Source organism: Erythranthe guttata, chromosome 2, assembly GCF_056151865.1.
Source record: "Erythranthe guttata isolate IM_541 chromosome 2, IM_541, whole genome shotgun sequence".
NCBI classification, from domain to species: Eukaryota; Viridiplantae; Streptophyta; class Magnoliopsida; order Lamiales; family Phrymaceae; genus Erythranthe; species Erythranthe guttata.
The window spans coordinates 5,294,949-5,316,478 of record NC_142534.1 but is presented as its reverse complement, the minus strand read 5'-3'; the positions used below and the strand labels follow the sequence as shown (position 1 = coordinate 5,316,478).

The following is a 21,530-nucleotide window of genomic DNA, read 5'->3' as shown; positions in this document are numbered from 1 at the left end:
CACCGACGGCGGCACCGACAGGAGACGCCAGCTCCAACGGCGTCTCCTCTGAATTTTATAAATATTTATATTTTAATATATTAATTTATGAACGGTCTAGATTGAAAAATCGAAAGTTTGATCCGACGGTCCAGATCAAGACAGCAAGCCTTGGGGACCGTGCTTTGACCAGGAGACGCCGCTGACAACGGCGTCTCGTGAAGACGCCACTGACAAAGGCGTCTTCACTCTCTCTCCTCCGCACATCTTTTCTTCCCCCAGCTGAGCTACTCCTCCTCTCTCTCTCTCTGTTAAATTTCAAAAACAAAAACAAAATTTAGTTTTAAAATTCAAAATAAAATATATAATTACCTCCGGCGACCTCCTCCGTTGGTGCCGCCGTCGACGCCGCCTGCCCGCCGCTGCCTCCCCCGCCGCCGGTGCTCAAGTTGCCGCCGCCGGTGCTCTGTGGTCCTTGCCGCCGGTGCTCTTCACCCAACCAATGTAATTTTTTATTATTATTATAAATAATTAAAAAAAATTATTATTATAATTTTTTATTATGTCCAATTTTTTTAATTAATTATTGTAAATACATGTGATTAGTGTTTTTAGGATGCATGTGAGTAGTTAGTTAGTAGTTTATTTATTTTATAATAGGTATTAGTACTATTTATATTTTATAAGCATGGGCAATTTTTTTTTTTTTTGGTGTTGTTTTGTAAAACAATAGCTAAAATGCTGTTGTAAAACATGGGGCAATTAAATTAAATTAACTAATTAATTTTTTGGTGTGCTTAATTAAATTATTATTTTTTAACTAATATGCCTCATTATTAATTAATCTTGATTGATGAGTTAATTATCTCCTTAATCTTTTGAAGATTGATGGCGGCTAAAAATAATGTCAAAGTGTACGTGTACTTTGGAGGTCGCATTATTCCTGATGATTGGGTAGTGCAATATAGTATTGCCCACAAAACAGCATTCCGAATTAAACGTGACTTGTCCTTTCCACATTTTCTGTCAAAGTTGTATCAACGTCTAGATAACGATGTTAATCAGTTGGGGCTAAGAGTGTGTTGCAAATCTTACATTTATAATGGAGAAATAATGAAAGAGATGATTACCGAGATAAGAACAGATGAAGATTTACAAATGTATATCGATCCGGACCAAGGGAATGAGGCTATCGAAGTATTTGTTGAGATTGAACCGAAGTACATTGATAGTGCCCCACCACAAGTGAGCGTAGAGGCATTTGATTTGAATGAACTATATTTCTCACAACCACATATGACTCCGGATTTTCTGGCGGCGATACAAGGCATCCCTAACTATTGTGAGACTAGTGGAGCGAGAGAGGTGCACAGAGATTCCTATACAATTAACTATGGTAATTTATGGGGATTTGTTGTGAGTCGAGTTCCCCGAGACGGAACATTTTCGAAGATGATGACCCTATAGGTGATTCCTTTGGGCCGAACAGTCCATTGAATTCCGAACCATCCGATAATGGAGACGACGACAATGAAGATGAAGACGTACAAGATGATGTTCGGGAGACGTGGTTGCAGCACAACGAGGCGGAAGCAGAGGAACAACCGACGTTGTATGAGTCAATCCCATATTTCTCGATGTCGTTTCCAGAAGTGGCGGCAGATTCAGTTGATGTTGGAAGAGGCCGATATGATAAGTTTTACGATAGCGATCGAGGTATTCTTGAGGTCGAGATGGTGTTTGAGGATAAAAAATGCCTTTGTGCCGCGGTGAGAGACCATTCGATTCGATTTGCTAAACGGGAATTCACAGTTGTCGAAAGTAAGCCGAAGCTATGGAGTGTCAAGTGGAAGCATAGCACACCTGAAAGGCCTTGTAGATAGTTGTTGCGGGGAATTGAAAAATCAGGCAAAGGATTCTTCCTTATTACGAGATATGGTGGGCCCCACAATTGAATAATGGATGAAATGTCGAATGAACACAAGAATTTGGATAGGAACTACATTGCTTCCTTATTGGTTCAGTCCGTTCGAGATGACCCAGCTTGCAAAATAACACAAGCACAGAATATTGTGAGGTCTCAATTAGGATTTCAACTTTCGAAGATGCAAGCTTGGTATGGTTTGAAGCGTTGCACATATAACTTGTTCGGGAGTTGGGAGTCCTCAGTGAACAAATTGCCCAAGTTTATGAATGCACTCCATAGAACGAACCCGGGTACGACAATTGAGTGGGTTTTCAAACCAACGGACATTCCAACACGGAAGATGATCAAGTACTTCTTTTGGGCCTTCAAGCCATGCTTGGATGGATTCAAGTTCTGTCGAAAAGTTATTAGTGTGGATGGAACTCATCTCTACACTAAGTACAAGCACAAGTTACTAATTGCGGTTTGTTTGGACGCCAATAACCAAGTGCAACCACTAGTATTTGCTCTTGTTACAATGAAACCACGGCGGCTTGGAGGTGGTTTTTTCAAATGCTACACATACATCTAATTTCACAAATTCCAGATGGAGAAATCGTTTGTGTAATTTCAGATCGAGTTCGGGAATAATACGAGCTTTAGCGAAGTTGCCCGAATTTGCTCCCCCGAATTTTTTTCACAGGTTTTGCTTGAGACACGTGTGCTCCAATTTCAACAAACGTTTTAAGAGTGTTGATTTGAAGGATCTATGCTACAAGGCGGGAGCGGAATCTCAAATTTGGAAGTTTAACCACATTCTTAATGTGATCAAAACTCGGAATGTTGAAGCTTACAACTATTTGAAGGATATTGATCAAGAAAAATGGGCATTTGCACATGATGGGGCCAAGCGTTGTGATCAACTTACTACAAACATGTCAGAAGCTCATAATGGTGTTCTCAAGGGAACTCAAAAACTTCCCATCTCAACAATTGTTGATCTCACATTCAACCGCATTGTTAGGTATTTTTTTAATCGTCTCCACGAGGCCAATGTGATGGTTCAGAATGGACATTTGTGGTCCACATATGCTTATGGCATTTTCCAGACACATGAAGCCAACTATGTTAGATGTTTCACGACTCATTTTAATCCACAACAGCTTTCTGCCGAGGTGATGACTAGAGCTCGTCCAAGTGGAGGTGGAAATAACAAACACACCGTGAGTTTAAGGGACCGAACTTGTACTTGTGGAAAATGGAAGCTAACAGGAATCCCCTGCAGTCATGTCCTCCACGTGTGCCGTGAATGGATGTTGTCTGCCTCCGTATATGTGAACGATTGCTACACTGTTGATCGATTAGTGAACACTTATTCTGGGATATTCCAACCCCTGTTGAGTGAACACTATTGGGAGGATGTTGCTTTTGAACTAATTCATGATCCAACACTACTAGGAGATCGAAGACGCAGTCGAATTCCTAATGAGATGGATGTGCCACAAACACGGGCAAGACAACAATCTAGAAGAGAGGAACAAACAAGAAGGCTCCGATAGTATAATTTATGTAGTTCATTGCACTTTGAATTATTTATATTGTTATTTTCTAGTTTTCACGTCGGACTAAGTAGTGTCTATTTGTCATGGTGACTTCGTTTTTTCTAGTTATTGTTATGGACTTTGCATTTTCTAATTATCGTGTTTGACTTTGTATTTTTTATTGCACTTTGTACTTATTATCTGAGTCTATCTATGTATTATTGTGTATTTGTTATTACACTTCTGCTTATTATCTGAGTGTTCTATTTATTAGTGTGTATTTATTATTACACTTGTGCTTATTATCTGAGTGTTCTATGTATATTATTATACAGGATGGATGTCACGTATGTTTATGGTTCGCAGGACACTGCATTGCTATACCGCCAGTCATAGCACGTTTCCAGATCGATTACATCGGCAAACGTCGATGATATCGTGCGCGGGAGACGCTGTGATGGTTGGATTTGGGGTTTATATGGAGATGATGGTGATGATGATCCACACCCTAGAGTGATGGAGTACTTAATTGATACTAGGTTCTATGGAGTATATCGATGTGGTCGTCTCGTAGTCTATTTGCATCTTATTGCAGCTTTAGTGGAGAGATGGCGCTCGGACACACACACGTTTCATTTTCGAGCAGGGGAGGCGACAGTGACACTTGAGGATGTCGCACTATTATGGGGTTTGCGTGTTGATGGACTACATGTTACTGGACAAGATATTTCATGGTCGAAAGAGCAGTGACATGATTATTGTCAGCCGTGGTTGGGTTATACTCCTTCAGATGGAGCTTTCAAAGGGAGACAGTTCTTTGCAACTGATCTGACCCTACATTTACGACATTGCACGATTACTGATGACAACACGGAGCAGCGTGTTAGCAGCATACCAGGTGTTTACTGTTATTGCTACGGAGGGGGGGGTTATGTGTCGTGACACATCTTCAAGTGCAATCTCGTTGTTGTATCTTCGTCATTTCGAAGATCTTGAGGCAGTGCGTACTTTCAGTTGGGGTAGTGCAGTTCTTGGATATTTGTATCGTGAGCTATGCACTGGGGCTTTACTTAGGAAAGTTGTGGAACAAGGCGGCACTATTGAGTTGGATAAGAGGAAAACTAATCTAGGTGGTGCGCTTAATCTGTTACAGGTAATATGATTTTTGATACTTTTAAAATTTAAATTAATAGTTTATTATACTTACGGTTTTTGATTTTTTTTATGTTTAATAATTAGTGTTGGGCATGGTCGAGGATACCTTTACTCGCTCCAGCAATACTACCAGTAGTAGAAGATGATCCCCGTCTGCTTGCATATCCTCACCCTCCTTACGGTGCACGGTAAACATCTTAGTACTAATAAATAATTTATTTATATGTAGGTTAATATATTGACTTAGCAAATTTTCGTATGATATTACAGTTGGATCAGACCTACTAGTTACACTCGGTCCTCGCGAAACAATATACGTGTTTATCGTACGACGCTCGATCAGATGCTCTGGGATCATGTTATTTATAAGCTAACTGCAATTACGTTAATGTTTGTGGTCTATTTAACAATATATTAAAAAATATATTTTTTTCTAGTTTACATGGATGCCTTATAGTGAACTAGATCCTGAGTTTGATGCTTTACTTGAGTATCGTGAGATAGTGCATCCACAACTTTGGTTGTCGAGTTGTCCCCTTATATTTTACGAGAGAGTTGAGATGCATCGTCCGTATAGGGTGCTACATCAGTTTGGGAGGGTACAACATATACCACCACATCCTACTGATCACGATATTGAGATTAAGTTGCATTCTTATGATCGTCGAGGTGCAGGGGGTAGAGATTGGGCTCGTTTTCACCGTATCTATGTTGATAGATGGCATGGCCGACTTGATTCTCCCGTTGACTATCCATTTATTGAGTTTAGTGTGCCTAAGACAGATCCAAGATACTACGAGTGGTATGAGAGGCACACATGTCGTTTGATATCACCGATTGACAATCTTGATGATATCGGTTTTCAGGTCGGAGACCCGATTTTACTGGATCTTGTGGTTAGTATTTTTCTCAAAACAACCATTACTTTCGATGTTTTTCAATTTGTTTTTTCAGTTTTTTAAGTTCTTAAACTTGTAATGCCTTTTATTTCAGGGTAATCAGCTTATATCCATGAGTCTTGCTGCTAGGGCAGTTTCTCGAGATGACGATCGGATATATAATCCGTATGAGGACAACGCTACACGGATGTATGCAGCTGGGACTCAACTTCTACGTAGAGATGGTGCTTCGTCCACCTTACCTCCGATACCTGCCATACCTCCTATACCTTCTCCGCATTGAGATAGACGTACCAGAAGAAGGTTCAGCGCTGCTGAAAGAGCTACTGAATTGGAGCATGACGTGAGACAGACGAGAGAGGGGACTATTATCCATCTGGAGATGTTGCCGGTCCATTTGCTTCTCATACACCCTTTTATGCAGATGTTTCTGTGCATGGATGTATGAAGGATTTATCTACTACACAGGGATTTATGGATATGTTCGGTCCGTCTACATCTCAGGTACCCACATTTACAGATTTAGTTGGTCCATCTACGAATGATTACGGTCCAGATATGCCATGGTCCGATTCTCTAGTAACCCATATCCTCCTGCTACTGATACTCGGTTCTCTTCATGGGGTCCACATTTGGAGCTCAATTTGGGATACTCAAGTCCCCAAGAGCGGATCCGACCACAGTATAATGTTTCCCCTGTTCCATACCCACCGGATGACACCCAGTTTGTTGATGATGTACCAGTAGATCCTGACATTCGTCGAGATGGTATGCCGCGTAGGACTAGACGGGCACCTACATGTGGCACTGGTTCACATAGGCACTGACTTCATAGTGCCAATTTTATTTTCTTGTACTCATTTTGTCCTTGTACTCATTTTGGACCTATTAATTTTATATAACTCTTTTATTGGACCTATTTATTTTATATAACTCTTTTATTCTCTAGAACTCCTTTTGTTTTGGTCTACGTGTTTTTAAGATTGTACAATATTTTATTGTGTTAATTAGATAAAAATATGCAATGATTAATTTAACACTAATGGATAAAATATATAAAATGTAATAAATTTAATATTAACATCAAACTAATGAATTTAGTTAGAATTGTTTTATTTTGTAAAAAAAAAATCAGAAAATATTAAAATATTTAAAATATTAAACTATTAAAATATTAAAATATTATATTTTAAAATATTCAAATATTAATATTTAAAAATTAGAGAGAAGACGCCACTGGTGGTGGCGTCTCCTACCGTGCCGCCGTTGAAGCTGGCGTCTCCTGCCGGTGCCGCCGTCGGTGGTGGTGCCTCCTGGTGGTGCCGCCGTGGGGGGTGGCGCTCAACCTCAATTCGTTTACACCCCCAAAACAACCCCATTTTAAAAACTACTTTCTAAAAGAACAAAAAAACAAATTGCCCCGCAAAACGTTTGTATGGTTCTGTCCTCCATAACCATTCTAGTGAACTAGACATAGAATATTTTGGACTTTGCTTCTGAACCGTCAATTTGAGATCCTCCACCGGTTGATGTTTGAGATGGCATAGAAGATGGCATAGAAGGTGGTCTAGATGAGTGCCTAGAAGATTGAGATTGCCTAGAAGGTGGTAGGCGATGATGAGGTACACAACAACAAAACATATATGTTACGGCATTTTATTTGAGATACTTATTTTGAGATGTCCCAAAAAGAGAGTATCGGGACTCTAGTTAAATTGTGTCTCATTAATAAGATTTATTAGGACACTTAAATAAAAAAGGATATTTTTAATTAAATATATTAAAATAAAAGGGGATATTATATTCCCCGTTAGTTTTATTTTTAGGGATTCTTTTAAGTTTTAATTCTTTCCTTTTGCTTATCTCCTCTTCCGCTCATTCGTTTCTCTTCTTCAAAATCTTTTCCAATTTCACATCTATTTCATCAAAATTATCTGACCTAACTCTGAAAATTACGCGGGGTTTTTTTCGTTTTCCCGCTTTTCTACCAAATTGTCAAACCTAAACTCCAATAATTTCTACAAAATTATTGCGCAGGTTGTGTGGGTTCGACTAACAGAGCTAGGTAACTTTACGGTGGCAATTGAGTTGTTTGATAACGGGTCAAGGATTTTCCTGCTTGGCCGAGGTATATTCTGATTCACTTCAATTTTTTATTTTAATTCTCTTATTTCATTCTTTTTATCGGTCAATTTTGATGAATTCTGCTGTTAAAAGAATTTTCTCGTGTCAAATTTTTTTTTTCTTTATGGGAATTTGTTTGGGATGAGAATTTGTTTGGCTTGCATTTACTGAATGTCTATCGATTTTTGTGTTGTCGCCTTGAGTTATTGGGGTTGATTGAAATTAACCCTAGTTATTGGGGTTAATTGAAATTAACCCTATGAAAGTAGTTATGCTGTGAGAATCTTAGAATTGTGCTCTTCACTGTAAGACAATGGGCAAAAAGTCGGTGCTTTGGGTGTGGGGGTGTGGATATATGGGGTAAAAGATACACTTTTTGAAGTAACGTTGGGGGTGTAAAGACTACAATGGAGACATGGTGTGAAATCATGTTTGTAGTTAATTAGGTGTGATCATTTATGCAGTAGGTTCAGATTTTTTGAAATCTATATTGCAAATTATTGAACTTCCTGCACGATTTTGATAATAAAAAAATCAGTGTAGTAAAATCAAACAACTCAATTGTCACCGTAAAATTAGAAGACTTATTAGTTCTTATTAGCAAGAGAACTAATAAGAAAATTAGAAGACTTGGGTAGTATTGTATATTTGATAACGAAAATCTTGTATATGCCTTCTCAGTTCTTATATTTTATTTTCTCAGTTTATAAATTCTAACTTTTTGCTTATATATTTCTGTTTGTATCAAGGAAATTACTGTTAATAACTTTAAGAACCTTTCAGTGCATCAAGTATTTCTGTGAAGGTGAGTGTTGATTTTTATTTCATAAGTAAATTTTAAATTAGAAATTGCCTACTTCGATATGTGTAATTGTTGATGTGTAGTATTTATTTTAGTAGGCTTATAATGGATAAAAGTTGGATGCATAAATCAAGATCAATAATTGAATATAAAAATGGGTTAAATCAATTCCTTGATATGGCCTTTTCTAATGCATCTCTCGGTGGAAAGATCATATGTCCATGCAAATATTGTAAGAATGCTAAATGGGTAGATCGAGAAACGACAAAAGAACATCTTCTTGTTGATGGGTTTATGAAATGTTATACACACTGGGTTATACATGGAGAAGATACATCATCTAGTCAAACTACTTTTGAAAATCTAGATCATATCAATACGTTAGATGATATGGATGGTTTGATAAATGATGCTTTTGGGGTCAAAGATTCAGATACATGTATGGATGAAGAACCTAATGAATCAGCTAAGAATTTTTACAAGTTATTAGATGATGCTCAATAAGAATTATACCCAGGATGTAAGAAGTTTTCGAAATTAGCATTTATAATACGACTATTTCACTTGAAATGCATGGGTAAATGGTCTAATAAAACATTTACAATGCTTCTCGAGTTGTTAAAAGAGGCTTTTCCTACTATGACCGAGTCATTGTCTAAGTCTTACTATGAAGTACAAAAGATCATTGGGGCATTGGGACTCACGTCTACCAAAATTGATGCTTGTCCGAATGATTGTATCTTGTATTGGAAAGAGCATGAGAAAAGCAACATCCTGTCATATCTGCAATATATCAAGATATAAACAAAGTGAAACTAATGCAGATGGAGATGACGTTTCTTCTGATAAGCATAAAAAAATTCCGGCTAAGGTATTGAGGTATTTTCCTCTTAAACCTAGACTTCAAAGAATTTTCATGTCATCTAAGACATCAACATTCATGAGATGGCACAAGGAAGAAAGCACTAAAGATGGATGCATGAGACACCCCAGCGATTCTCCTGTTTGGCAGTCTTTTGATCGTCAATATCGCGAATTTGCAAAAAATCCAAGAAATGTAAGACTTGGTTTAGCTGCTGATGGATTTAGTCCATTTAGAACTTTAAGCGTTACTCACAGTACATGGCCAGTTATCGTCACCCCATATAATATACCTCCATGGATGTGTATGAAAGAGCCATTTTTCTTTTTAACTTTACTCATACCTGGTCCGTCACCGCCTGGAAACAACATTGATGTGTATTTACAGCCTTTATTAGAAGAATTAAAGGTATTATGGGAGGACGGGGTTTAAACATATGATGCTTCAAGCAAGCAAAACTTTAATATGCATGTAGCTTTGTTGTGGAATATTAATGATTTTCCTGCATATGCAAACTTATCTGGTTGGAGTAAAAAAGGTGAACTAGCTTGCCCATTATGCCATAAAGATACATGGTCTAAATACTTATACAAAAGCCGAAAACAGTGTTACATGGGTCATCGTAGATTTCTTGATGATAATCACCCTTACAGGAAAGATGCCAACTCTTTTGATGGCACAGAAGAATATGGTCAGCCACCTATTCCTTTAACCGGAAATAAGGTACTGGAGGACTTAGGCGAGTTAAATGTGAAATTTGGCAAAAATGTTTCCAATAATCTAGCCCTTCCTTATAACTGGAAAAAAAGAAGTATATTCTTTGAGTTGCCATATTGGAAAGATATCACATTACGTCACAACTTGGATGTAATGCACATTGAAAAAAATGTTTGTGATAGTGTCATCGGGACTTTATTGAATTTGGAAGGAAAGACAAAAGATCATGAAAACTCTCGTCTTGATTTAGAAGATATGGGTATAAGACATGCACTTCACCCTACTATTCTTGATTCCGGAAAAAAATACTTGCCTGCTGCATGTTTTTCAATGAGCAAAAAAGAAAAAGATATTTTTTTTGACATCTTACAGAATGCTAAAGTTCCGGATGGATATGCTTCCAATATTTCAAGGTGTGTGCAACTGAAGCCACAAAAACTTTCAGGTCTAAAAAGTCATGATAACCACATCTTGATACAACAATTGCTTCCAATTGGTTTGCGTAAAGTATTACCAAAGCATGTACGAACACATGTGATTAATTTGTGCACCTTTTTCAGAGAACTTTGCTCTAAAGTTCTTATTCCTCGAGATTTAGTTTGTTTGGAGGAAGAAATTTCTAAGACTTTTTGTGAAATGGAGAAAATATTTCCTCCATCTTTTTTCGATGTGATGATTCATTTAACCATTCGTTTGACATACGAGGCTCGACTTGGCGGACCAGTGCAATATCGTTGGATGTATCCTATTGAAAGGTAATTTAATTTATATTTTATTTTAATTTTCTTAACTTTATAAAAATAAAATGTGAGTAAACTCATTTGTTCAAATACCAGGTATTTATCAACATTGAAATCTTACGTGCGCAATCGAAGTCGTCCCGAGGGGTCAATTGTTGAAGCATATTTGATGGAAGAATGTTTAACCTTTTGTTCAAGATACCTAGAGGATGTAGAGACTAAATTTAATAATATAAAAAGAAATGATGATATTTGTGGTGAGAGCACAGTAGAGTTCTCCATCTTCTCTAATCCTGGACGTTATATTGGCGCAAGAAATTGTGTAGTTCTTGGTGAGGAAATAGTTACCAAGGCACATCAATACATTCTATTCAATTTCAATGAAATTGAATCATACATTGAGTAAGTTTTTTTCACTTAAGTTTTTCTTATACCCTTTTTTCTTTTATTATGTATTCATATTGCTCATATTTTTTACAGAGAACATAAAGGTATAGTAAAAATTTCAAATCCTCGAACTCGGAAAAAAGATATTGAAAGGATTCACATTGAAACTTTTGCCAATTGGTTCTACAATCATGTAAGTTAATTTATTTGACATTTTTTTATGCATGTTATATTTAATTTATTTTCAAATTAGTTTTTTACTAATTTAAATATTAAATTATATCAAACAGGTTGAACGATTATATCTTGCTGGAAACGAAGTTTCAACAGAACTTAGGGCCTTGTCTCGAGGTGCCAATCCAAGTGGAAAAAGATATCGAGGATTTATTGTTAATGGTTTCCGGTTCCATGTGAAAAGTCTCGAAATTAGAAGAAAAACACAAAATAGTGGGGTGGTTGTTACTGCTAAAACTAGTAGTTTTGCTAGCAGAAGCGACAATAATCCGATTATTGGAGATGTGACTTATTACGGGATTCTAAAAGATATAATTGAACTTGATTATTCTGACTCAAGAAAAGTTGTAGTGTTTTACTGTGATTGGGTCTCAACACGGAGCGCTCAAAAGAAAGATGAATATGGTTTTACATCAGTTAATTTTTCTCGAGCAGGGCAACATAGTGAGCCATATATATTAGCAAGCCAAGCACAACAAGTTTTCTATATAGAAGATCCGGTTGAGAAGGGGTGGTGTGTTGTTGTAAAGACAAAACCTAGGGATTCATTTGATATGGATCCGGTCTTCAATTCAGATGAAGATGCAATTCATGTAAATAATGATCCCATTGACAATGCACAATCACATGATGGAAATGAACACATTTGGATCAGGGAAGATGTAGAAGGAATTGTGGTTTAAGAATTTATCTATTTTTCTGCATACGTGCAAGAATTATATTTTAGTTTCGATATACGTTTTGCATTTAAATTGTTAATGTGCTTTATTTGTGTATTTATTGTATTTTAGTCAATTATATTTTGTTATTGCTCAAAATCAATTAGTTTCACAATTTTATTAACATGTCATGGTAAGTGGTCTTGCTAGATAACATTTTCTTTATTTAATAATCATCATAAAATATTTTGTTACATTAACGTTTATATTAATTGCTTGTGCAGATAATGGCTCCAAACACTAGACCTCATAGCAAGCGTGTAAGTTGTGAAGTGTTTGAGCTGCCTGAACAACTTTCGAACTTAAGCTCTCAAGACAATTGTATGGCTCAAATTGACTGGTCTTCATTCTTTATTTTTAATTATAACTTTGTCTAATCAATTATATAATTTATGTGTTTGCAGGTCAGCGTGGTTTGAGTTCAATTCACGCTAAATCAGTTCGGACTGAAATAGCTCTTTTGCAGTGTAATGAAACGATTGAGCAACCTAATTTTCATTATAACTTAAACTCCCGACACAATAGTATGGCTCTGAACTTGACTTCGTCTATTGCATTTTTTTTTATTTTTTTATTTTATAGTTTACTGGTGCATCATATCATTTATGCGTTAAATTCCTTATTAAATTGTAGATCACCGTGGCACGAGTTCAATTCAGATTGAAGAAAATATTTTACAGCATAACACAAGTTGTAATAGAACTACTTGTGATGCAACTGATGACCTGTTGGAAGATGAAATTGTGCGGATTAATGAAGGTGATTGTACTGATAATACAGATGAGATTGGTAAGAAAAGTTTTACCGACAACAATTTCATTTTTTTTTTATACTTAGTGATCCTATAATATTAATTATTGTAGTCGTCAATAAGAAGAAGAAGGTAAGAGGGGCTACTTGTATGCCTAAGGTTTGGAGACAACAACCAAATGAACTTGTGGTCGTTTCATTTAATGACCTTGGGCAACCAAATGATCAAGATAAGACAAGCACGTTGTCACATTTTCTGGGTACTATTGCGAGGAATGGAAGGTATTGCCCACTTAACTATGAAGACTGGAGATTAATGCCGTACTCGTATAAACAAGAAATGTTAAGGATTGTAAAGGTAATAAATTATAATTTTCAAATAGTATCACTGTATATCTTCTCAATTCTTTTATGTATTTTTGTAGGCAAGATTTCAATTGCCTCTTGGGTATGAAACTTATATTTTAAAATCCATAAACAAAAAATGGAGGAACTGAAAAAGTTTTGTGAAGAATTTGAGTATATTCCTATAGAGCAGCAAAAGATTGAAATTCCCGAGCGAGTAAATGAAGATCAGTTTAAGTCTTTAGTTCAATACTGGATGTCTGAAAAGTCAAAGGTATGAAGTCCATACCACTAATATACATAGAAAACTTTTACTTACTTTTAATTAGTATGTAGTTATGAAGTCGCATATAAGTAGTTTTTATTGATAACTGTATAAGTAATTGTTTCTTGTACGTGAATTATTTTTATATTATAATTTTTATTCCTTCATTGTTTTTGCTTTCGGCTTAATACTAATAAAATATTGTACATGGTTCAGAAACAAAGAGAGAAGAACAAAGATACTCGTGGTCAATTAGATTTGCTTCACCACATGGGCAAGAAGAGTTTTGCAGTTGTAAAAGAAAAATTGGTAATATTTTCTAAGTTTAATTAATATGTATTTTCTTCGTTGTAACTAATATCTTTATTTTAATGTAATAAAATAAAATAATTTGTGTAGAGAGAACGATATAGAAGACATCCCACAAGAGCTGAGTTGTTTGAAGAATGTTATTATAGAGATGGTTCTTCTAAGAGTGACAAGATAAAAGAAGCTATCGTAAGTGTAGATATTTTGTAACTTTTATTATAGAGATAGTTCATCTAAGAGTTGCACTCTTCATGTATTTTCATTTATAATGTACATATTTGATGTACTGATATTTTTCTAACACAATTCAATTTATTTCAGATTAAAATGAAAGAATTAGTTCCACAGGATTCTCAAAACCCAAATGGCAACCAAGGTACGTATAATCCCGACGATTCTTTTGCAAAAGTAATGGGCAAAGATAAGAATAGGCAGTTGCGCATGTACGGTTTGGGAGTGACACCGGTTGATGTTTATGGAGAAAAACGTAGTCGTGCGGCACTTCTCAGACAAGCTATGGAATACAAAACAAAATTTATGGAAGCAGTGGAAAAATACGAGACCTTGAACGCAAAAATAGATAATCTCTCAGCACATGTTCATGGAACACAATCGACGGGGCAGCCTGATGGTCAAAGTACGCCACTTACATCTCCAAATCAAGCTGCTTTTGAAAATGTGCCGCTCACAAGTTCCAATGGACAAGATGGTTCTGCATATCACCCACTAGTATTTACAGGTGAACAAGTTGATGCTCAAAGTCCAACATTTCAAAATAATCAACGTTCAATAGAGTCAACTTCACGTGCAATGCAAATCAAGGTAATAAAATAAGAGCATGAAACTTACAGTAATTAAATTATACTTGACATACTGGTGGTACTAAAAGTGTCATGCACAGGTTGGCTCGTATGTTGTCTTGAAAAGTCTTGGGAGTATTGATGAAATAGTTGCAACTGATGTAGTGGACGAGATGGATAATGTTAGTGTAAATGGGACAAATTTGGGCACTGATTTTTGTTTGGTTGTCGTTCAGCACATGGTAAAAAAAGAGGCAAGATTGATTTTTCCATACAAGCATATTAATACAATTGGAAGTGCTCTTGGAGTACCTATAGCTTGGCCATTGTCATTGGTAAGTTTGAGTCTTAATGATGCACATTCTTAGTATAGCTCGTTTTTTATTAACATGAAAAGTATGATTAATTTTTTTTATGAGCTATAGCATAATACAAATTTGATAACTTGTTTTATGTTATTAATTAAATATGTGTTCTTATACGCGCAGGTTACTTTGGATGATGAATTTCATTTTTTATGCAATGTGGGGTATGATGGAGCTAAATTAGATTTTTCAAGTATGTAGTCAAAGATTATTAGAATGATTAGTTAAAGTCAGCATTTTTTTGCTAGTGAACTTGTTCAAGTATTGAACATATTTCAGGATGATGCTATGATATTGTTGACTTGTTTTGAGGATTGATTATACTAGTATTCATTGATATTGTGAACCAAATCCAGTTGATAGTTTTTTTCAGTTGATAATTGAGGATGTTATGTTTGATTTGGTGTATGTTATTTTTTTTAAAGTAGTTTCAATGCATAATTGGTATATATATATCTGTAGGGAATTTTTTTTAATTATTATTATATTTATTATTTTCCGGAACAATTTTAGGATATTTATTTATGTCCATTCAATAAAATCGTTTGTGTCGTAAAATATGTATTAGGACATTTGTAAGTGCCGATAAAAGTTTTCCAATACATAAATTTATGTATCAAAAAGAGTTTAATAAGACAATTGTTAATGCCTTTATAACTATATATTGGGACGTGTGTAAGCATCTTAATAATTGATTTTATGGACACATGTAAGTGTCGTGAAAAGATTTCCAGAAAAAAATAAAATTAATATAGGGTACATATTAGTGCCTTAATAACCCTTTATTGGGACACATTCAATTGCCTTAAAAAGGTATTTATAATGAGACGGATAATAAGTGTCTCGTGACCTATTGCAATGCACAACTACGTGACATATAGTTTATTTGCCCCAATAAGTCCAAGTGTCCCAAAATACCATATATTAAGGCATTTTTTTGTGTCTGGAAAGCAGATTTTTGTTGTAGTGGTGGTACTTGGATCGGCTCATCATCATCACTAAGAAATAGATGGTGGTAATTGACGGTGTGAGTGCCGACATCAGGAAATGTACTTTGCCACGTATTGGAATCATCCCATTCCAATTCTCTAGGGGCTTCGGCTTTCCTTTGAACGATTACCACTTGAAGATATGTTTTTTAGAATATATGCATTAAATAATTTGTGAGAATAACGAAAAACCAAAAAGAATTATAATGAAAATAATTGTTGAAAGTAACGAAAAGGAAATCGAAAATTGGAAACCGAAAAGAAAATCAAAAATTTCTTGCAAAATTAACCGAGAATTGTAAAAAAATTGAGATTTGAGAGCATTGAGAATTGAGAGAGTAGAGAGAATTGTGAGTGAGTTGGTCAAAAATAAAGAGGGGGTGGGGGTATTTATGGGTAAGAAAAACTCTATAAAATAAAATAATAATAATTATTATTTTCGGTCGGCTGGGTCGATTCCTAGCGGTCGACAGATCCTGGCCTTGATCACGAATAGGGTCATCTTGACCGTTGAAAAAAGAATTAATAAAAAAAGATATTTTGAAATCGGCATGGTTGGCTCTGAATCCACCTAACCAAACTAGTCGTTGGAATTAAAAAAAAAAAAAGATTTTGAATTCAACGGGGCCGTCTCCGAGTTAGTTTCGGTGCAGCTTAAAGTTGCCGTTTTATTTTTGAAATTCAATTTTCTTTTAAATAATCAGGTCCACCCAACGAGTCCCCAGGTTGGGTTCAACGGGTTAACCCTCTTGAGTCTGGATATGGTAGACCCGAAACAAACCCATAATTTTGCGGGTCCGGTCCCGGGCCAACTGTCAATGGGGCGGGTCTGGTCATTCAACGGGTTGACTTTGGCCAGGTCCAGATAAAACCCGGCATGTAGCCGTGTCTAAGTAAGGTCGCTAACATATGCCAAGGTCACTAACATATGCTATCACAGTATTTTACCACTTTGTTGAATAATAAATAATTAAAATAGCCTTGGACAGCGGCATATTGTATTTTATATGACTAGGGGTGAAAATTGGATGGAATGGATCGGAAATGAGTTTTTCGGAAAATTTTCAAAAAAGTTTGTAAATAAAAATTGGTTTCAATTTCAGTTCCAAAAAAATCGGAATGCAAAAATTCATTCCAATTTCGGAATCGGCGGAATTTAAAAAATTTCGGAAATTACATTAGTTTATAATCTCTTGTTCCAAATTGGGATATAATGAAAAATTTCACAATATTTTTTATATTTAAAAAAAATGTAGGGAAATGCAAGAAAATCCAAAAGAGAGTTCGACAAAAAGCAATGAATAAAAACACATGTAGGAACAACATATTAAAACATAGATTTTCTTATAAGGAAAAATACAACATAAATTTTTTGATACAAATTAATCTTTTCTAAGGTTCTAATTTACTTGACCCTTCGGTATTTATACTTTTCATATAAAATATATCATAAATTATATTATGGAATTACAAAATATATCATAAAATTATATTATATATTTCGAAAAACCATAGAAATATTCGGAACTAAAATTTGATTGGAAATCGGAATTTCCGGTAATTTATATATCATTCCAATTTCGTTCTAAATAAATTCGGAATAATCGGAAATCCGAACTTCAGAAATCAGAATGAAAAATACAATTCCAAATTCGGATATTTTCGGATCGGAATTGGCGGAATTCAAATTTCATTCCAATTTCCACCCCTAACCCATATGACCTATAAAAAGTTATTCAATTTCTACTAAAAAAAGAAAAAGAAAATGTCTTGAATTTTAGATAAGTAATTTTTTCAATTCTTATTTGACTCAGCAATTATTTTCAATAATTAAAAAAAATCAATTGTTTGAGAACTTCATTAATTTGGAATGTTTGTAATTTTGTTGATATATATTAGTTAATATGATTAATTTATTATTAGAGGCCCAAAGTAAGTATATTATAAATTTATTTATAAATATTTTAGTATATAAATGTTTTTTTAGCGCTACCCTCAAAACTGCCTTTCTACAATTTACGCCCAATGTACTACTCTCGGTCTTTTGTACATTTTATCTCATATTGTACCCTTGAAATGCAGCATTTTGGCATTTTGTACCCTTCAAATAAAAAATTTAAAATTTTACACGTCATAACACAATAAATCATTCACAATGCACCATGAATTTAATATTTAAAACTTGATGAGGATAATTTCAATTTTTATTGATTTTTTTTATTTTCCAGAATGTAAAATAACAAATTAAAATTTTATTTTCTTCTACCTCCAGCATAAAAATCGGGCGTAGTAATTAAAAATATCCCAATGAATTACTGAAAAAAGCTATAATTTCTTACAATTTTTTTTTTTGTTCTTTTTATATTTATCGCTAAATTATTCGCTTGATGGTTGTTTACTTTAATCGGTGAAAATATTTGGTAGAAATCTTCGAAAGAAAATATAATTTTCAATTAACTTGATAAGAAAATAGCTAAAGTTCTTTTTATCGTTTGTAAAATATTTTTTTTTGTGAAAAATCAAGTTAAATATATTGATGGGATGTATTTTTATTTTGCACTTTGTAGTTTTAAAAACATTCATGAGAATAAGAAAGTAATTTAATATTTGGCATCTTAAAAAAATACCACTAAGTATATTGTGCATAATTTATTGTATTTCACAAGCACTAAATGTTATTAATATTTTTTAGGGTGCGAAATATTAAAAAACTATATTTCAAGAGTGCAAAATGGTATTGAACCAATTATAATTTAACTCTGATTTTCAGATTTGGGTAGATTTATTCTAATTTATTAATCATCATCCACTAATGTTTAACCTTTTAGGTCATTGGACGGTCAAATTCAAAACCTCTTTCGTATGGTAGAAGAAAGGCAGAAGTTACAATTAAACAAAACAGAAAGAGGAATTTTATTTTGTTAATGATGTCGTTTTAGAATATTTTGAGCATCCTCTTATTAATTTATGTCAGATATTTAGCTTGTGATGATGCCACATTCCTATTAATCGAGGCTAGGGGTGGAAATTGGATGAAACGAATCGGAAATGGTTTTTTTCGAAAAAAAATGGGTTTCAATTTTGGTTCCAAAAAAATTAGAATTCGAAAATAAATTCCAATTTCGAAGTGCCTTGGGATCAACAAAATTCCGGAAATTTCTAAAATTGCTTTGATTTATAATCTCTTGTTTCCAAATTTGGATATAATGAATTTTTCGCACTATTTTCACTCTTTTTCGAAATTTTCCAATAAAATGCAAGAAAATTCAGAAAAGAATTCAACAAAATGCAATAAATAAAACCACATGTAAGAAAAAAAAAATTGCAACAGAGAGCTTCGCTCTCTGATATGAATTATCTTTTCTAGGGTCTTAGTTTACTTAACCCTTTCGTATTCATATTTTTCATAGGAATTATAACATACATTATATTATGAAATTACGAAAATATATAAAACTGTATTATATATTTCAAAAAACAATCACAATATTCCAAATATTATGAAATTACGAAAATATATAAAAGTGTATTATATATTTCAAAAAACAATCACAATATTCCAAATTAAAATTGGATCGGAAATCAGAATTTCCTGTAATTTAAAATACAATTCCAATTCGATCAAAAAAAAAAAAAAAATTGGAAAAATCAGAAATTGGAATGAAAAATAAGGTTCCAAATCAGGATATTTTTGGATTGGAATCGACGCAATTTATAAATTGTATTCCGATTTTCACCCCTAGTCGAGGTGCTAAAAAGCCCATAAATAAATATTATTATTTCTTTTACTTCCGTATGGGCATGTAAATAAAATTTTCACGTTTAGTATATAATATACTTTTACGAATGCGATTGTAACTAACATATCGACCAATGAAATATAAACAAATATGTGTGCAAAGAATATTGGGTAAAGTTTGATAAAGAACATCATATAATTAATTAATACTAATTGTTTAAAATTTAAATTAATGAAAGTTGGTGTGAAGCCAATCTAGAAAATCAAGTGAAAAAAACTGCACGCAAATCATGCCAAACATGCTAATACCATACATATCAAAGATTCCTAATGGAGATTAATTAATTAATAAAATGATTAATTACTTAGCTTTAAGCTTCGATTGGTGCCCTTACTTTCACTAATGGTGCTATTTAATTAGTGTAATGGTCCCAAAAAAGTGCTTTTGTTACATTTTGTAAATCCACAAAGAAGAATCGGGAGGCTTCTCGTCGCTCAAAATTAAAGCCTCGTTTGGTTGATAAGATTTGTCCAGATTAAATAAACAATCGGACTTAGAATGTCTGGTTAATCCAATAATGTTTTGGGTCAACTTCTAATTGTGAAAAAAATGGCTCTAAAATATACTTAATTGATAAAAACAGTACAATTCAATTGAATTTTCATATGATTAATTAATTTTATCATGACTAATCTTATTAAGAACCAAACGAGGATAAATAACATAAAAGATGCTATTAATTCGAGTGTATTAATGCTAGCTTACTGAATCTATAATTTTTGGGGTGAATAACATAAAAGCTCAACGTCGTCTGGATACGTGAACCAAATTTGTCTATGTTCCTTTACATCCAATTTGTTACGTGCATACATTTCAATTTCACGCGACGAATGTGGGAATGGGCTTGGATTTAAAAAGAAATTCAAACGCTAAATGAATAAATTAGATTTGTAAAATTTAAATTTCCTTTATATTGAAGAAAATTTTACCAAATCTCTTTCCATTGACGAAAATTTGAACAAAATCTCTTATGGCAAATCATATACTCCAACACATCTTTTTAGTCTTTTAATCGTAATAATCAATGAAAAATATAAATAGTTAATAAACGAGGCAAACTACGGCCACTTCCAAAGAAACGTCAAATTACTAAAAAACCTTTTATATTTGGATAATTACAGCCATTCCATCAACTATATATTTTCTTACACGTGCATTCTTACTGTGTCATATTTACCTGATTTGCCTTAATAAATATGATGACAGCCAAAATACACTACCTAAATTATTGCTAAACATTCATAGCAATATTCTAAAAGTAAATTGGAAAAAAAGAAAATGTGTTCCGTAGTTGTAAGTACAAGTTGGACGGACTATAACAAATTAAATCTCTTTGGCTGTTTTAATTTCTTTAATTAAATTTGTTTTTTCAAGAATTTAAGAATCCCAAAAGCTAGACAGCTTGCATGCAATTATTTTGTAAGCTCAAACAAATCTTTCATAAAGGTTTCTTTTGACCCTTTTGTTCAATCTTTTCTCTATATGGCACATTTCTTAATTCTTCTTTGTTATGATATTTTATTTGCTACCTCCACCGAATTTTACTCTAATAATTCTAATATAGATTATTATTAATAAGCAAATGAAGGCCTCACGGCATGCGTAATGTCGATCAAGTGAAGTACACCGAGTATTTTTATATATATGGAATAAACTTTCAAACATACGTCGATAAATTTGAGAAAAGGTAACGCCATTCTGTGTGTGCCTGTACTTGGGTTGTTTTAAAATTGAGCTAGTTATTCAAATTACTATGATTAATCTAGAATATTTACTGAATATTTAAAAACGAATTTTCATTTCCCGTTCACGTCCATTAAATGTAACAATATATCGCAACTT

General features: G+C 34.0%; 2 protein-coding genes, 1 long non-coding RNA gene and 1 pseudogene across 3 annotated transcripts; all 4 read left to right on the top strand.

Moving 5' to 3' along the window:
• The first annotated feature begins 867 nt into the window (after nucleotides 1-867).
• LOC105969583 (uncharacterized) lies at nucleotides 868-4,176 on the top strand (annotated as a pseudogene).
• Nucleotides 4,177-9,716: 5,540 nt separating this feature from the next.
• Nucleotides 9,717-12,029, top strand: LOC148772185 (uncharacterized). The gene is made up of 4 exons (XM_088814878.1): nucleotides 9,717-10,740; nucleotides 10,822-11,127; nucleotides 11,206-11,305; nucleotides 11,403-12,029. The coding sequence occupies exons 1-4, from the start codon at nucleotides 9,734-9,736 to the stop codon at nucleotides 12,027-12,029; spliced, it is 2,040 nt and encodes a 679-aa protein (XP_088671004.1). The 5' UTR covers nucleotides 9,717-9,733.
• A 441-nt stretch (nucleotides 12,030-12,470) lies between these two features.
• LOC148772184 (uncharacterized) lies at nucleotides 12,471-13,173 on the top strand. The gene is made up of 3 exons (XR_016030061.1): nucleotides 12,471-12,589; nucleotides 12,699-12,854; nucleotides 12,929-13,173. It is a non-coding gene; the product is annotated as an uncharacterized LOC148772184 (long non-coding RNA).
• A 444-nt stretch (nucleotides 13,174-13,617) lies between these two features.
• Nucleotides 13,618-15,163, top strand: LOC148772183 (uncharacterized). The gene is made up of 5 exons (XM_088814904.1): nucleotides 13,618-13,734; nucleotides 13,825-13,923; nucleotides 14,056-14,556; nucleotides 14,636-14,869; nucleotides 15,023-15,163. The coding sequence occupies exons 1-5, from the start codon at nucleotides 13,633-13,635 to the stop codon at nucleotides 15,098-15,100; spliced, it is 1,014 nt and encodes a 337-aa protein (XP_088671030.1). The 5' UTR covers nucleotides 13,618-13,632; the 3' UTR covers nucleotides 15,101-15,163.
• The last annotated feature ends 6,367 nt before the right edge of the window (nucleotides 15,164-21,530 follow it).

Bases quoted from the DNA above. Each gene is read 5' to 3' on its own strand.
- LOC148772185 (XM_088814878.1), top strand. From the start codon at position 9,734: ATGCATGTAGCTTTGTTGTGGAATATTAATGATTTTCCTGCATATGCA. The intron at 11,128-11,205 runs GTAAGTTTTTTT...TATTTTTTACAG, and splicing joins GAAATTGAATCATACATTGA to AGAACATAAAGGTATAGTAA. The intron at 11,306-11,402 runs GTAAGTTAATTT...TATATCAAACAG, and splicing joins CCAATTGGTTCTACAATCAT to GTTGAACGATTATATCTTGC.
- LOC148772183 (XM_088814904.1), top strand. From the start codon at position 13,633: ATGGTTCAGAAACAAAGAGAGAAGAACAAAGATACTCGTGGTCAATTA. The intron at 13,924-14,055 runs GTAAGTGTAGAT...AATTTATTTCAG, and splicing joins ACAAGATAAAAGAAGCTATC to ATTAAAATGAAAGAATTAGT. The intron at 14,557-14,635 runs GTAATAAAATAA...TGTCATGCACAG, and splicing joins CACGTGCAATGCAAATCAAG to GTTGGCTCGTATGTTGTCTT.